This window comes from Rhyacophila brunnea, unplaced genomic scaffold (assembly GCF_057557595.1).
Source record: "Rhyacophila brunnea isolate RB1 unplaced genomic scaffold, BYU_Rbru_1.0 scaffold_6, whole genome shotgun sequence".
In the NCBI taxonomy this organism is placed as follows: Eukaryota; Metazoa; Arthropoda; class Insecta; order Trichoptera; family Rhyacophilidae; genus Rhyacophila; species Rhyacophila brunnea.
The window spans coordinates 7,349,840-7,367,091 of record NW_028233276.1 but is presented as its reverse complement, the minus strand read 5'-3'; the positions used below and the strand labels follow the sequence as shown (position 1 = coordinate 7,367,091).

The 17,252-nt window shown below is 32.9% G+C and overlaps 1 protein-coding gene across 6 annotated transcripts in view; it reads right to left on the bottom strand.

Annotated features, from left to right (window-relative positions):
* Positions 1-17,252, bottom strand: part of LOC147065167 (fasciclin-3-like) — a 672,541-nt gene that overhangs the window by 62,360 nt on the left and 592,929 nt on the right. Inside the window, exon 1 of one of the 6 annotated variants that reach the window (XM_085956861.1) lies at positions 4,450-4,545. The exons of the other annotated variants lie outside the window; for them this stretch is intronic. Coding sequence (XP_085812987.1) covers positions 4,450-4,492 — 43 coding nt within the window. The 5' untranslated portion in view covers positions 4,493-4,545. Of the gene's footprint in view, positions 1-4,449; positions 4,546-17,252 lie in introns of those variants that run through there. 6 annotated transcript variants of the gene reach the window in all.

The following is a 17,252-nucleotide window of genomic DNA, read 5'->3' as shown; positions in this document are numbered from 1 at the left end:
AAAGTTAGTATATTCTTATATAATTGTGTGGGTAATCAAGTACTATAAAATGGTTTTATGACCATTTAGTTGAAATCGGTGGAAAGAAATAACCACCCAAAATAAAGTCCAACTAAATAAAACTAAAGATATATCCAAGTAAGGAAATTCTTTAATTACAAATGTCTCAAGACATTGTAGAATTTGATAAGTACGCATTTAATATGCTTATTAAACTGGAATGCTAACACTTATAATAATATTCTAAAATAATAAATTATAACATGATTTATACTAGGTTAGTTTTAGCATGGATACATGCTTTTGTCTTGACCTCCCGGGCAGATTCGTTACGAAAAATCGCACAGGCGTAACGAAAAATATAGTCACAAAAGTAGCGCGGCCGCGAGAGGCTCCAGTCGGCCGCGAACGGTGCTTCGGGACTGACGTGTAAACCCGTGCCCCGCAATTTATTTTATTTTCTCTCGAATTTGGACAACCATCATTCAGAGAATCAGTAGGCAAAGCACGTTTCATGTTTAATAATTTTAGCCGCCAGGGTTTAAGTATTTCTTATTTAATTTCTTTATAAAGAAAGAATACTTACCAAATACTATAGTAAGCTTTATGTATAGTAAACCAAGCTAATTACAAATTTAGTTACGAGTAACTTTCCAAGTGTGAACGGTTTCTTAAATTCATATCAGATAACATCGCATTTGTACAAAATGGGGTGTGTATTTGTTAAAGCTCTTGCGGTACTGATGCAACCATCGATAATAATCTATATTATGGTGCTCGGTACATATATCATTTAATAATGACATCTAACTGCATGTTCTCTTGCTCGCTGTATAATATTTATTCTCGAAATCAAGTGGGGTTGTTCGAATAGACGCAATATGAAGCGATTATATAAACATGTAATACATATTATAATATGCAATATATAGGTATATAACAAATTTATGTCATTAAAAAGGTTATTCTAAACATTCTTAAAATATGTACCTACCTAACGCATTATTTATGGGATGATTTGGTACTAAGTTTAAGAATGTTTAGAATTAAGTCTAGTTCCAGATATATTTTCCATTGTTATTTAAGATTCTTTCCCAACTTGCCCTGAAATATTCAATTCCTTGGCGATAGAAATCTGTCGATAAGAATAAATTGGACTTAATCTTCTCTAAGTTTCGATTTAATATGTTTTTGTAGACTGCTGAAAAGAAGGTGATCTGATGTTCACGGGTAAAGAGAATATATTGAATAATATGGCGGATGTGTGATATCTTTCCATTTAAAATACCTCAGTTTTTGCAGGGTTTTTTTTATGCCGTAGGAATATTATAGTATTTTGTTATAATAATACATACAATATTTGCATCAAAAATACTCGGAACAAATATGTATCTATAAAAAACATGGTTATTTCTCCAACTTTACTGCTTTGACGAGTTCATTGAGATTGACAAATATAATTGGAAGCAAAAAACGACGAATTGAGACTTAGAGAAAAGGCCATGGGATGCATTATTAAAGCAGTAGATTGGACTTAATGATAACAATTTTCACAGTTAATGGATCTTAGGATTTTAGAGACGATATTAAGTTACATTTTTACCACATTAGAAACAGTAGACGAACAAGGTATTGGATTTACATCCAGCTTCAATTCCCAAAAAGCATGTGTGTTTTTTTCGTTATTCACTACTTTAATTGCATCTTATTGTTCCTACTCTATATTGGAGCTCGGACAGCATCATCGCCACTTCATCCCATGGTGTAGCTGCTCTGAATCGTCGAACAGTCATGGATTAGAGCGGTGAGAATGGGCCGGGTTTACAAAATCTAGCAGGTGCTACTGACTTCCACATTTCCCCTCCCTAGCTTTAAAAGAGAAATTACATTCTTCATACCCAGAAACTCCACACTTTGAATCTAGCTATAAACACCTGGCCTGCAGGTATAACTAAGGGTGTTTATCTACGTGTAATCCCGAGCATTTGTGTCATCCATGCTGTCTTGTTTTTTTAGATAATATGCCACATCGGAATATTATTGCGCCAATGTATGAGCGCCACGGGTCTTCAGGTGACCACAGTCCTTCTATGTCGTAGGACGCCGTTGAAAACGCTGTTTGACAGTCAAATCAACCAGCTCATGATCCTCAGTCATGAGGTCTTGACGAAGGAGAAGAATTTCTAATATTCCATTTCAGTAGGTATCTAAAAAAAATTGTTTCCAGTTTTGGGTGAGGGGGCTGCCCGGATACAAAATCCCGCCACTTGTGTGCGCGCCTGCAAGAAATCCTTCTACCTACATACACTATGATGTCCTTATCATTCATTGAATAACCAACAATAGCACTACATAATAATATTATAAAAAAAACGAACTTCGATGCCAATTATCCTGGTCTCCCGAAACAGCACAGCGAGTTACAAATTGTTCGACAAATATATACGAGAGAAGACATTACGATAATAGAGCGATATAAAAAATCAATAGGTATTCCCTGATTATTTATGACTTCATATTCTTTGATACAATAACTGCAGGCTACACCCCGATATTTATGCCACCCCCTCACCCAGCAACCCTTAGGCCACAAATAATTCCTCAGACAGATACCTACTTTATCGAGCCAACCTCCTTTTATCTTCGCATGGTATGATTAACAACCCTATCTGTGTGGCAACGTTTTATTTATGGGGTGGTTTCGCGCCAAGTCCGGTTATATGTTGTAATCAAAAAGGACAATAATGATACACAAATTTATTTGATAATCAAATTTGAATGAAATTATGACACCATAGATTTTAATGTTTACAATAAGGAAGAGTGGATTATAATAAGTATTTTTTATTGTTTTCACAGTGAATTATTATAAAAAATATCAATAGTAAGTATAATATGATACAGAAATCATGAGATAGTTCATATAGCAACCAGAAATCAAGGAATCTTCTTTTCAGATTCCAATTACACCTATCATTTATACGTCATCTACTTACAGGTCTTAACGGTGGCCGCGCGGCTTAAGCGTTGGACTATAACGCCGTGGTTCCCAGGTTCGAATCCTGGGTCTGGCAAGTACATATATTGTTTTTCAATTTGTGTGTGAGTCAGGGTATGGACCTAATAGGTTGAGCAAGTGGCTGATATCCATTTCTAGTAAAAAACAAAATCTGTTAATACAAACCTCTACTCTGTGGAGGCCCATATGATCCTATTAGGATCGGACATGGTCGAAAAAAAAATACGTCATACTGATACTACGTACTATGAGTACTAAATTTATAAACTTATATGTAATCAATATTCATTAATTCTTTAATGGTTTTAGCTGTCGATTCTTTGCGGAAAGATATTGTATTAAATAAAATAAACATACGATATGTAGTACCTACTCTATTGAATTTTAATTATGTAAAATAAGTGTGTTTTGTTTTAATTAACTGAAATAAAATAAACTTCTGAGACGTCTACTGATAATCTAATTTAAAATTGTGTCTCGAATATTCGAAAAATGAGTAAAATTTAAATCTTTTTGGAAAAAATGAGACCCGGTCGGACTCAAACACACATCCATCGGATCCATGCCAATGAGGTTTGCCAATATTGAGATTTGTACGTCCTATCTAATAACGACGAAATTAACTAGTAGTTATTACATCTTTGAAGCGCTTCATAAATTGCGTTAATTTTAGCAATTCGCTTTTGTGTTTTAAATCAATCACAATCTTTAAGCTACACTTTGTATTATTGTATTATTATAGGTAATAAAGGTTAAATTTCCGCCAAATTTTAAGAAAAGCCAAAAAGAGCGAAAAATAATATACTTAATTAGATTAAGTTTCATAAAATGTTAAAAATATCTCGATAACATCGAGGTTATTTTGCTAAAATTATGAAATTAGAAATATTTACGATAAGAAAATCTTTTGTTTACAAAAATAAGTAAAATTTTCTTAAAAATTTTTAAGTAAAAAAATCGCCTCTGACGCAGAGATAGTTTAGTAACTATGGATGAAACAAAACTTTTCTCTGTCAGTGGGTTGAAACAGGCTGACAATAAATTAATGTGTTAATATCTTTTCTCAAAGAAGCGTTGGCTGTCAACACCATTAAAAATTATGCCATGTTTATTGAATTTTAATTGCGGTTTCGCCCAAACTTTCACTGCGCGAGGTACACCTTAAAAGTCTGCGTTTAAAACATTGGAGGTAATATTACTGTTATAAAATACAAGTACTCTTGAAGCTTATGCTCATTAAGAACGAACACTTATCTACTTGGAGAAAATAATAATCGTTTTAATCTTCTTATAAGCCAAAAATGTTCGCTCACTAAGGAAGGAATTTCGTTTAATTCCATTAAAACCTTTTCCTATAGTATTTTGATTATGTAAGTGCTGAAGCTAAAATATATTTATAAAAGCTCTATAAGTATGAAATAGGTAAGTACCTGTAGAGTGTTTTTTTTTTATTAAGTAATTATTTTTCATCATACCGCATTTTAGCCATGATTTTACGGGAAGAGTAGTGTGGAAGTATCAATTCAGTTTGCATTACCTGAAAAGAAAGAAAAAATAACATTAATTAATAAATACTATTGACCGAAGGTACTTGATGGAATTTGCATTTAAATTCTAATGGATCTAAGTATTGTACTATTCCATTTGAGCCGTTTTTTGCGACCCGGGTTTCGTCTTTCGGCATCTTCAAGCGCTTTGTACACTCACAGTCACTAATTACTAATGATCTATTATTAGGTTTTGACGACTTATTATACGCTCATCGAGTGTATTATTATTGATAAGGTTTGGGGTTTTTACAAACACTTCAACTATTCATAATTTGTTTGTTATATTTTTTGTTGTAATCCTTGACTTAATAGGTAGGTGATGGAGTTTTTACCTACTTTATTGTATTGATTTGTTATATAAGTTGGAGTTAATAGTATTCGTTGTCAGTGTGTATTTAGTAAGTAGTATGTAGTATAATAACATTAATTAATATTCGTGGTACAGAAATATATGGTATCAGTAGGGCTTAAAATTCAGAAATCAAGAACAATTAAGTTCCAGGATTCCATGATTTGTTGATTATTGATTCCGAAATTGCTGGATGGAATGAAAATGCTGCAATCACTAGATTATGGAATTCACTTTAATAATTTCTATTTTAAGTCAAGTTGTTGGTAACGTAAATCAGTATAACATATAATATAACTTGTGCGTAAACTACCCGGAACTATCTGAATTAATTTATGGAAATTTATAGAATAAATTAATATTTCTACTTTTTCATGTTTTAATAAATATAAATGATTTTCATCCTGTCGTTGTAACTATTACATTCTATCGTAATAATAGGAACAATTTAGTACCTACATAATAATTTAGATAGCACAATTGTAGTATTTTTTTCGGTATTAGTAAAAACATATATAAAAATAAAGAAAACTAAAATAAAGCTTTCCAAAACATTTATCAGGTCCATATTGACATATAGATCAATACTAGGTCCTATAAAAAGAAAGAGAGAAAAAGCTGGATATATTTAAACAATGACAAGGATCTTTTAGACCCGTATACGACGAAGGTACAACCATGAATTAATACGCGTTGTACAGTACTATTCAGGTGTGGACTCACACGCGGAAGTGGATCACTCTATGTCTCAAGGATGGTATACATCCAATCATTCAAAAAAACATCTTAATCAGCCGGAAATGAAGATCACAGAAAAACCTACACACATTGAAGTGGTTGGATTGTTGAGACAGAAATTCCCAACACTTTTACGCAAGAATTCGCATAAACTTTTTCGTAATAGAAACAAAAGGTTCAAGACCTCAGAGTAATAATAAAAAGATAGTGTGTGTATTGTTCAGCTATATGAAGCCGTGTTCCTTGCGTATAACGCACAGTAGAACCTCAGTTTTATTATTCTTAACTTAACTATGAAAGGTTATACCATCACATTGCTTCTCAGTACGGCTACCAAATTTAATCACAACATATTTTCTACTAAATTAACTAAAAATTACCTCTAACTTTACATTTAATACAAAAACAATAAATTTCAGCAATACGTGCTCGCAGTTTTTGAATGACTGGAGTCATCCAAACAAATATTAATTACTGACGTCGTGTACATACAATATTTAATTTAGCCGTAGAAATTCTATCTTTTTCTAACGTATATTGTGGAGAATATAAGCGCGCCGAATGCTTTCTTACTCGTTATTATGGTTGTTTTTGTTTTTCAAGACCTATTTTCAACAAAGGAATAAAAAATGACGATTTTAAAGGTTCGTAAGGAGCGTTGCCATCTACTATTGACTGTTCGTTTTGTTTTTGAGAAACCGATTGAAATATTTAGCTAACGTCATTATGGTTAGCGCACCATATTGATTTATATTATATTTGTTAAGATAACGGAAAACTCGTGCGTCCGAAGTGTAGAGAATTAATATAAGTATATCAAAAATAGTTATATACAAAAGTATTAACTAATTATAATTTTACTAACTGTCGCCAGTGATGTCCAGTGAAGGTAGATAACTCAGGCATAATTTTGAGGCAGTTCATTATAATGGGATAACAAATGTGAAGGAACAAAATGCGAATAACATAACCTCACAGATTAGATTCAGCGGAGTTGACAGAAAATTTGGCTGCGGCGCTAATTTTCTTTGTGTATTTAGTGGGGGTATATTACAGTTTTATTGAATTTATTTGGATAAATAATAAAATGGAAAAATGTAACACAATTACATACAATTTGAGGCTAAATAGAGTTAAGGGTCTGGGAGCTCTGAGTTCAGACACATAATATATTTATGCGATTTTCTCAAAGGCTTTGTTGTTTGTGATTGTTCAAAATTACTAACAATCACCTTGTCGAAAGGGCAAGGACATGGTTATTAATAATTACAAAAAAAAGTAGATTCTGTTTAAGGGAGGCACTTTGTTTATGTGTATCACTGCAAACTAATGTATAAAATGTCTGTTTTGTATTTTAACCATCTAATATTGTAGATTTTACAAAATTATCCAAAGCCAACTAAAAGAAGGTTGAACATTACTAATATAAAAAGGGAGAAACTCGTTACAGACATTGTTCAGCTAAGTACCTAAGTACCTACTTACAACATGAAATTATTATAAATAAATATATTTGGATTTCGCAAAGCCCCTCTGATGATAATTAGAGTTCATGTAATTTTTACAAAAAAGCAAAAACATCGCATTTAAAAATACATATGTAAAAAAGAATCAAAAATATTAAAAAAAAAACACAAGTAGTAATAAAAAAATAAAAAGCAGAATACATTCCACGACGAACAGCCGATGGATTTTTTTTACCCGACAGAACACAAGCGTCTCGTAAAACAGGGATACAGCTTTCAACGCGTGTATTATAAATATCAAATAATAATAAGAGTAAAAAAATAAAGAACGAAACAAATGGGGGGATAGGGAGTTGTGGTTAGGGGGTTGTTAACGATAATATATTATTATTATTGTGTATCACTTGGATTGGGGTTGGGGTGTGTTGCAACACAAAGGACGGACAGTATTCGCGAGTATCAATAGGCTTCATTGAGACATACTAGTGGCAGAATGGCTCAGAAACCTTCACGTGGATATCGATAGCTTTACGAGATCTAATTCAACAAAACAAATACATTATAATCTATCAATTGCCATTTCGGTTTTCACAACGAATCGTATAATATTTCCGAAGCAGTCGTATAAAGCTTATACTTAAATATTGATTTATCAGTTGAATGTAGTTATGCAGAATGTAGCCAGTCCACAATAATGTCGAGCTGAGATAATGGCACTTTAGCAACAACGTGATGATTAAAAATATATGTAAAATGCAAAATGTAAAATTGTAAATAGTATTTTATTTTCAAGAATATTTTTTTTGCGGCTTGGCTATTTTCAGCAGAACGTAGAGAAAACCTTCTCGCATCTGATCTATATCATATATGCAATGACATTAATATGGACGAATCATCTGGAAATGAAAATAACACTCACTTTATTGTCGGGTCTGCCGAATGGCATAATCTGTTCTAACGCCATTACAATAAAGGTGATATTGCTATAAATTCCTGATGCTTTTTGTTGGGTCTGCCGAATGGTTCGGTTCGAACGGACTCGCTTAAATGAACATTGGCATTAGAAACACTGCTCTAACGCCATTACAATAAAGGTCATATTGCTATAAATTCCCGATGCGTGATATCGCATAATGGAAATTGCGTGACGTCTACCTATACATGCGAATACGCGAAATTACTTGCTAGCTACTGTATTGAGTGCGTCGTCCATTAATAATGTCATTGCATATATGTAATTTTTTTAGTTTTTGTGATTGGCTACTTTCTGCATAACTATGTCCAGTTGACAATCACTACATATAAACGATACACGTTTGTAGTAAGTATTCGTAGAGAGTATTGTCAGATGTTTATAAAATTTTCGTATTAATTAAAATAAAGTACAAAATGTAGTATTTATTATAGTATAGTTTAATAATAATCAGCAAACCTATTCTATACACAAGACTACTTTCGGCCTCTATGGCAGCTATCTAGGGTAGGAAAGTATCGAAATATTAGCACTTATTTTAAAAAATTACAATAAGTTAGCCGTCTGAACTGTCAACACTGTCAATCTCACTCTAAAAATTATCACAGCCAAGAGAGGTGCTGCAGGACCGGTTTTGTCCCCTACAAAGGGACAACGTTTAACAAAATTTAAACGTAAAATAATTTTCAATAAACCATTTCTTTTATTCAATGAATAATTCAAAAGATTTTGAGAATGCATCATTCCATATATTGAACATACATAACTCAGATATATACCCATTAGAAAAAATAATATTTGTAAAAAATACGAAACTCGACGGGATTTGAACCCGTATAACTATTGGTATCGCGCCAATATGTGCATTATTTGATAAGCATTTCATGTATGACCTACTAATTTAAATTGTCGTAATTAGATATGAGGCTCGTAGCATAAGTGGCTAACGCACAGATTGGCGCGACACCAATGGTTAAACGGGTTCAAATCCCGTCAAGTTTCATATATTTTTTTAATATATTTTTTTCTAGTATCTGAGGTGTTTTCAAGTTATGTATGTAAAAGAATTTATTAGAGATATGAACAATAAAAAAAATCTAAGAAATTCTCAATTCAAAAATAAATTTATTAAATTTACCTAGTAATAAGTACTATAGTGTATGAAGTATTGACATTAAGTTAACACCATAAAATACCTACTTTTGAGTTCACTTATTGTTTAGAATGATATATCATGTACCTATATTTTAGCTATGAATAATGTTGTTTTGAAACATGGAAAATTTCTGGCACAGTCTGTAGAACGTGTCACATGGTGTGCGAAATCCAGTGCGACGATTGAAAATATTTATTTGACCGAAAACTATTGACAAAGTACACAGGATTAACGATATAAATGTACTACCTACGGGATATATTTTGTGTAAATAGAAATTATTGTTATGAAATTTGCAAAATTTACAATATGCGGGGGAGTGTATTTGAACGTCAATAAGTAACCGTATATTAATTTATTGTTTGCAGTTGACAGACCATTTATTCGGCGGCAAATATAAACCCCAAGTTAATAAATTGATTCAATATATCATTTTCTAAAGTCACAAGTTATTCAGTTTTAAAAGTTATTTTATTTATAAAAGTACTTGGGTACATATTATTATTTCAATCCATTTTAATAATTCTTATATAATATTAAACTACTTGCAGTTCATTTAAGAATACCTTTTTGCGTAAGTAAAATAGATTTCGGGTTAACGTATAGAACTAAATAAGATTGTAAAATCACTTAGTAGGTACCTCATGGCCCCCACATCTTGAAGCGGGTCCGCAGGGTAGGAACTTTGTCCCCCCCCCCCTCTTACCTATCGCTAAGGATAAAGTCAGTGTGACGCTCTACAGTAGCGTTTTCCAAATGGTGTACGCGGTAAAATTAATGTGTATATTAAGTGTTGTTTTGTATATTTTAATACATCCATTTGAATTACGGAGTTGTCGAGCATAGATACGCAATTAAAAATTGTGTCGTACAACCACACAATTTAAAATTATAATATTATTGAAGAAAAATAGCCCCGCAGGCGACTTATTTTACTAGTGAAGCAAATTTGTAATGTGTGTTTATCTCACTTATCTGGTCGACTCGCCTCGCCGGGCCCTTCCTGAGCCCGGGCCCCCAGGCTAGGGCCCTGTCAGCCCTTGTGGGGGCGATGAGGTACCTAATTATGTATTCACGACATATAAAAATTGCTTTAAGACACGTGTTTCGCTGATTTTTGTGACAAGTATAATAGTCATGAATAATTATAGGTATTAGAAACAGTGGCATTTTGAGTAAGTACTAGTATTGTTTACTAACATTGAAACAGGTATTATAGCAAATACTCGTAATACCAATACATAGAAATGTGAAACGCTTTTGATGCCACTGTAGAATGGTTCCAGTATACCACCAAGTAAATGTTGAATATATTGAAAAAAAATATAGCATTGACTCAGCTGCTGCAAGCCTTATGCAGCTGGACGAAGCCCACCCTACCTGCCCATGGCCAGCTGAATACCCGACCTTTAGACATCTCTGTCCAGAGCTCTTCCTATCCATACGATCACATCCAGCTGATATGGATCTCTCTTGACGTTGTTAGCTCATCTCTACCGAGGATAGCTGAGAGGCCGATTACTTCCTGGTGTTTATTAATAGACCAGGGAACATACAATTAATGGGAACTGGCTAAGCTGCCGGGTATGGTAGCAGTTTTGAAGTAGGGTTCGTTTTAGGGACTCAAAGCATGCTGACTGTTTCTAAACATTAAATGCACTAATGCATATTATGAGATAGATGTAACTATTGAAAATAACGTATTTTTTAGCACGTGTTTAAGTTTATCGTATATTTTTCCACACTCGAGTTCCTGTTATACCACACCCAGTAGGGTAGGCCATTTACCATTATTTTTATGTTCCCTGTCATACACCTTATGAAGTTTTCGATCCATTGCAACTAACAATGTAATCTGCCCAGCGCAGTTTTTGTAACAATTACTATATTACATGGTGACTTAACACTTAACCCAATGTTTACGGGCTCTTTTAATTAATTTTTTAATTAACGTGTTAATTTGCATTTGAAAAGTAATTAGCAAAAACACAATTTTGTGCGGCCCGTAAGCATTGGCATGAATTCAGTGGGATTCTGACTATACGTTGAGCCTTTCAGTCATAATCCAAGTGATCCAACCCTTGGATATCATTGCCTGGTCCATTTTGTCAGACTATTTTCATATATCCTAACGATATGGATCGCCCATCCATTTCTGCGATATAATAACTCCTAAGCTACAAAGAATTAAACCTAAATCGTTATAAATGATTGGAAAATAGTTTCTATTAAATATTACATAATTAGAACATATTTATATCAATCGGTTTATCTCACCTAAATGCAACGCCATCTATCAATCATAATATAAAAGGAAATTATCAATTAAAATTAATGACATTTTCCATTTTCTTGCCAGGCGACAAAAAAAATATTTCCCCGTTGAAACTTCTTAATTAGAATAAATTCTTTTCTAAAAGACAAAGGATAATCTCTCTATTTAAATGACAGAATACAAATTTATATTGATATATTTTTTTTGCAATGCTTCGTTTTAATTTGTTAATTAAATGAAAGCAAAAAATATATATATTGCGATAACTATCCTTCTTCTAATACAGATGAGGTAATTTGATGTTGTATTTATGGTCCTAACCTAACCTAATCTATGGTCGTAATTACACATAAAAATCAACTAAAAAGTAATGTGTTGTAAGTACTAAAAATTCGTTTCAGTGGATAATAATTTCTATATCCGGGTGAATATTTTTTAACAGTGGCAGTGCGGAAGAAAATACAATTTATAGCTCATTTTGTTTGTTCCCTTCTCATATAAAATGAAAGTACCATTATAGGTCGGATATCGACTCATAAATTTATCAAACGTCACGGGTCGATTAAGGAAACAATTTAGGATAAACATTACCATATTAATAGATATGCGTGTGCAAGTATGTAGAATCTCTATTTATTTAGTTACAAATAAACCGGAGGAAACATTGTATTATCAAAACTTAACAAAAGCAAACGGAATTAAGTCATACAGTTTACTTGCAATTGCATGTGAAAACTTCAAAACCTAACAGGTGATGAAATTTGAGTTTTTTTAGACATTTCACAGTTATCGTGAAATTATTATAAAACTTTTACATACTTTTTCACTACCACTGGGAAATGAATAGAGAAGATTTTTTTCCTACATTCATATTTGTTTCATTTAAATACATTGTTAATTATGTAACTATTTTTTTATTTACTTTACTGACAAGATTTCAGAATGTAAAATTCTATATACACCTACTGAATATACATAATTCTGAAAACACTCATGAGTAAATAAAGCCAACATTTTTTTTAAAGTAAGACACCCGGGAGGAATTGGACCTGCGTCTCTTGGGTATCGCGCCCTGTACACTACGACTGCCATGCTTAATTGCGACAAATTTTAACTATTGGCCTTTTTAAAAGCTGCTCATAAGCGCTCTCCAAATTGAGTTACGGTAGGCGATCGGTTTTTGTATTCTGAATTTCCAATTAAACTACGGGCATCTTAGTAATAATTACGACAATTTTAACTAGTAGGTACCTAGTTGTTACATGAAGTTCTTTCAATATAACTGCGAAATAATGTTGGCTATCGGCTACTGGCGCGAATCCAGCAGATACGGGTTCAAGTCCCGTCGGGTGTCGTATTTTACCACGTTTTTCTTAGCTCGTATTATTGTTTGTCCGGTGGTTGTTTATCCAGTACGAATCTTGCAATCGATTTTTAACTAACTTCCCCACTAACTAGACATTTGAAACTTTTAGAATATATCAGAACACGATGCCAATGCATTCTTTTAATCCTTTAGCCATCTTTAAGTAGAATTGAATTCATTTTCAGTTAATTCTGTTTTGTATGAAAAGTTATTTCGGAAGAAATCAGTAATCCAATCCACTATTATTGGTTGCTAAGGTGGTGGTCCTAGCAAGTAAATTATTAATATATGCGCTACTCAAATCAAAATGACATTTCAGTATTCTATATTTGTTTGTTTGTTGCAAAATAGCAAAAAAATGATTTGTTGACAATTGCCTTATTTGTCCTAAATTATTAATACATAGAATTGTCAAGTTTATATGATTCAACAGAAAATTTAAAAACATGGTATATAAAAAGTACTTTTTATCTTGTAATTATTTTTCTAGTGTGTATATGCATGAGATGTTTTCAAATTATGTATTTATTCAGTAGGTGTATAATAGAATCTTACATTCTGAAATATTGTGTCTTATTCGTTGAATAAAAGAATTATTATAATTATTGTTAATATATTATATTATTATAATATAATATATTAATATAATTATTGTCGATATTATTTACTTGCATTATAAAGTATACTCATATCATTCGAGACAAGATGTAATACGCATGGATGCGTAGAAACGATTTGGGTACAAAAATAACAAGGGTAGACAATATTTTCTTCAAAGACAAAAACGTGGAAAAATATTATTTGTAGAAATCTCTTGATAAAAGAAATGTAACAAAACTGGAGTAGATAAATAAAGAAAACAAAACACAAAAATAGGAATTCTAACAATCGTTGTTATAAATGAATAAATGCAGGAAGCTATCTGAAAAACCATATACAAAGTATAATAATTATTACAATAATATTTTATATTGAAAGTATACCTAATAATAATATAGTTTCTCGGCCAACTTTACTACAAGATACGTTCTCCAATTCTTTGGACAAACAGTAATAAAAGATGCGGGATTTGTCTTTGAAAGTCTCATCCGAAGAACACCGATTGACCATAATTTATGAGAGGTGAATTTAATCTTTAGCCAGCTCTCATATCAAAACGTGTCGAATACGTCGATGTGACGTTATCGTTATTCACAAAACACACGTTGCCAAATGGAGCTACGCAGATTGGTCGAATGCGACTGCTTCTCGGGCTCCGAGTCGAAGACACCAGGACGCATACAAACACCTACGAATTGGACATTCCAATACCGGCTCCAAACATCTATACGTTTCGAAGGTTACGTGCGACTGTCGCCAGGTAGATGTGCGCGCTATACATATGCAACACCGGATCGCCGTTCTTGGAAGGTTTGATTTATGGCTGTGCGGCAGACGAGGCGAGTTTAGATGTGAGAGTCGGCTTAAGGTAAGGTCAACAGAGCTAGTCCCGAGTACCTACTGACTATGAAAAGCACTCAGTAAACTGAGAACCATCGTCGACAATTAAAAACATGATACAATATAATTTCACTGCACCATCTATTTCATCGTAGCATGCATATTGTAATACAATTTTTACGATATCCTTTATAGAGCCTGTACACGTGCATGGATTTACTTGCATCAATAGTGTGTAAATTAAACTATCGCGATAATGACTATTTACACGTAATAGTGTTGGTTGTCTCGCCAATCTCATTTTTCAAGAGTACCTAAGTGAGACGCATTGTTGTCATTTATGGTGCCATTCGATAGGTTGTGAGATAGTGGTAAACGTCATAATGCGCTGCGCGGTGTAGTTCGTATTTTTTCCGGCAAGTTCACCACTATCGTTCTACTGCGCATACATCATGTATGTTCCGACTATAGCGTGAAAATTCAGAAGCTTCTGAACTTTTTTGATCCATCCATGCAATAATGAAACCTCTTGCTTCTTCTACACGTGCATTTTCTTGTTATGACCGGGTTAATACGTCCACGCAAGTGTAAACGGGGTATAAAGATAAATTTGGTAATGGTGTTTATTAATTTGCTAACTACTGGAGCGACACCTCGAGGCTATCCAAGACTCGATACAACGAAGAGAGTTAAAAAATAATGCTGTTTCTAATAACAATTTTTCGACAATAATTATTAAAATTCACTGCTGACAAGTTAATTACCACAATTTGGTCACTGCTAAAGACACGCCTGGCGTGTAGCAATTATCATGATAATTAAATGCGGTAATTAACTCGTCAGCAGTGAAAGTATATGCATATAATGGCCACACGCCAGGCGTGTCTTTAACAGTGAATGTGTTTTGAATTATGATAGTAAACATATGGAAACTGAACAATATAAAATATAAATACTTAAATGAATATTTTATATACTTACTACCTACTTACAGTTTAAAAGATAACATATATTCTATAGTGATTAAAAGTAAATTCACGTATTGCGGATAAAGTATTTTTAGCATTGGTTTTATTTATTATTGAAAAGGCAACACACGCTTCGTGTTTATTAATGTTATTCATAAAATTCACCATGTAATAATTGATTAAATGATTGTCTATTATTCATTCAATTTTGTTGGTGTTTGCCTAGACCAGTGGTCGGCAGTTTGTCAAGTGAGAAGAGCCAAATTGTCAAGGAAACAGGTTAACAAAGGTACCAGAGAGCCGCATATATATAATTTACATAATATGTAAGTATATGGATTTTTAGGAGGGGGGGAAGTTCAAGATTTTTTAATAAAATAAATAATTAGACCGGCGTCCATACATTGTTTTTGATAGATTTACTATATCTAGCAAATAGCTACTTATTTTTAATTGAATAAATGATTGTAAATTTTCATCCGTTATTCTGCTTCTAAGTTTATTTTTTATTTGGTTCATAGATGAAAATGTTTGTTCGCATATATATGTAGAGCCAAAGATTGTGAGAATACTAAAAGATAGTTTTTTTAGCGCATCATATTATGTTTCAGGCAAACTATTCCATGTATCAAATATTATTGTTCCTAATTTAGGCAGTTGTTTTACAGCTGTCTCTATATCTCAGATTTCTCTCTTTCGAGTTCTTTCAAGCGGCTGGTCAGATCTGTGAATTTGTTGCTCCACAGTTCCTTGCTTTTTTTTAAATCTGTTAACTGCATCTGGAGTGAACAAGTATCTGTGTCGAACGGTGTCAAGTTTAGTTCATTGACGTTTATTTTAAGACCGCGTACGATAGAAGCTAGCTTATTTGCTCTAAACCAAAATTGTTCTGCATTTTTCTTTATAGGTACGTTATAAGGCTGCTTGAGATGAAGTGAAATTTGAGTTTATGTTTTAAGAGCCGCAAACGTCTATGCAAAGAGCTGCATGCGGCTCGCGAGCCGCTTCTGCCGACCCCTAGCCTAGACCTAGAAAATCTGTAGCCTGTTGTTTTGTCCGAAACCATATTTACTATTTCTGTTTACAAAACGTAATTATTTGACAGCAACTATCAGTATTTCAAATTTATTCGAATTATTTCAATATGTACTATGCATATGAGACTACATTCATACGTAGGACGAATACGGTCGCAAACACTGACTGATAATAATACTTAATTTCAGATAGACTTTGGCAATGTTTAAACAAATTGGCGGGACTATTAATTATCAAAGCTCGACTAAACAGTTTTAACTGCCGTAGTTTTAAAACTAAAACGTAGTTTCCTTCGGGTCTCATTAACACTTGATTAAACGCAAAACTACATAAAGCAAACACATTTTCTACTCAAGTAAAACATTAAAATTAAACCAACAACGTGAAATAGAAAGTTAAACTAAATGTGAGTCGAAAGTGGTTGAAAAATATAATATGAAACTGTTGCGTAATTCGCATAAATCTTTGACAAGAGGACAATGTACGTACAAGTACACTGCCGACTTGTACAAGTATTGCGATATAATTAATTGAGACCGCGTTATGTATAATTAGTTGTAAATCACGCGAAGTTGTTGCGAAAAATATATCATTCTTAGGAAAATAAAGCTTTACATTCAGAGAAAATAATTATTAGTGACACTTTTTTGAATTAAACATATATATAATGATACAGAATACGATGTATTTTAAAAGATAGATAGTTTCCGTGAATCGTAACTAAATAGTTTTCGAAGTATATATAATTATTATGGTTACATAGCAGCGATGGAGTGTTACGGTGAAAGGCGCGACTACGCCCACATATTGTCAAATAACGCACTTTATTTATTATGAGTAGGTAAAGTGGTAGGATAGCAGCAGTGGAGTGGCGCTTAGATCCTACCGTTGCATATCGTCAAGTTAAAAAAAAA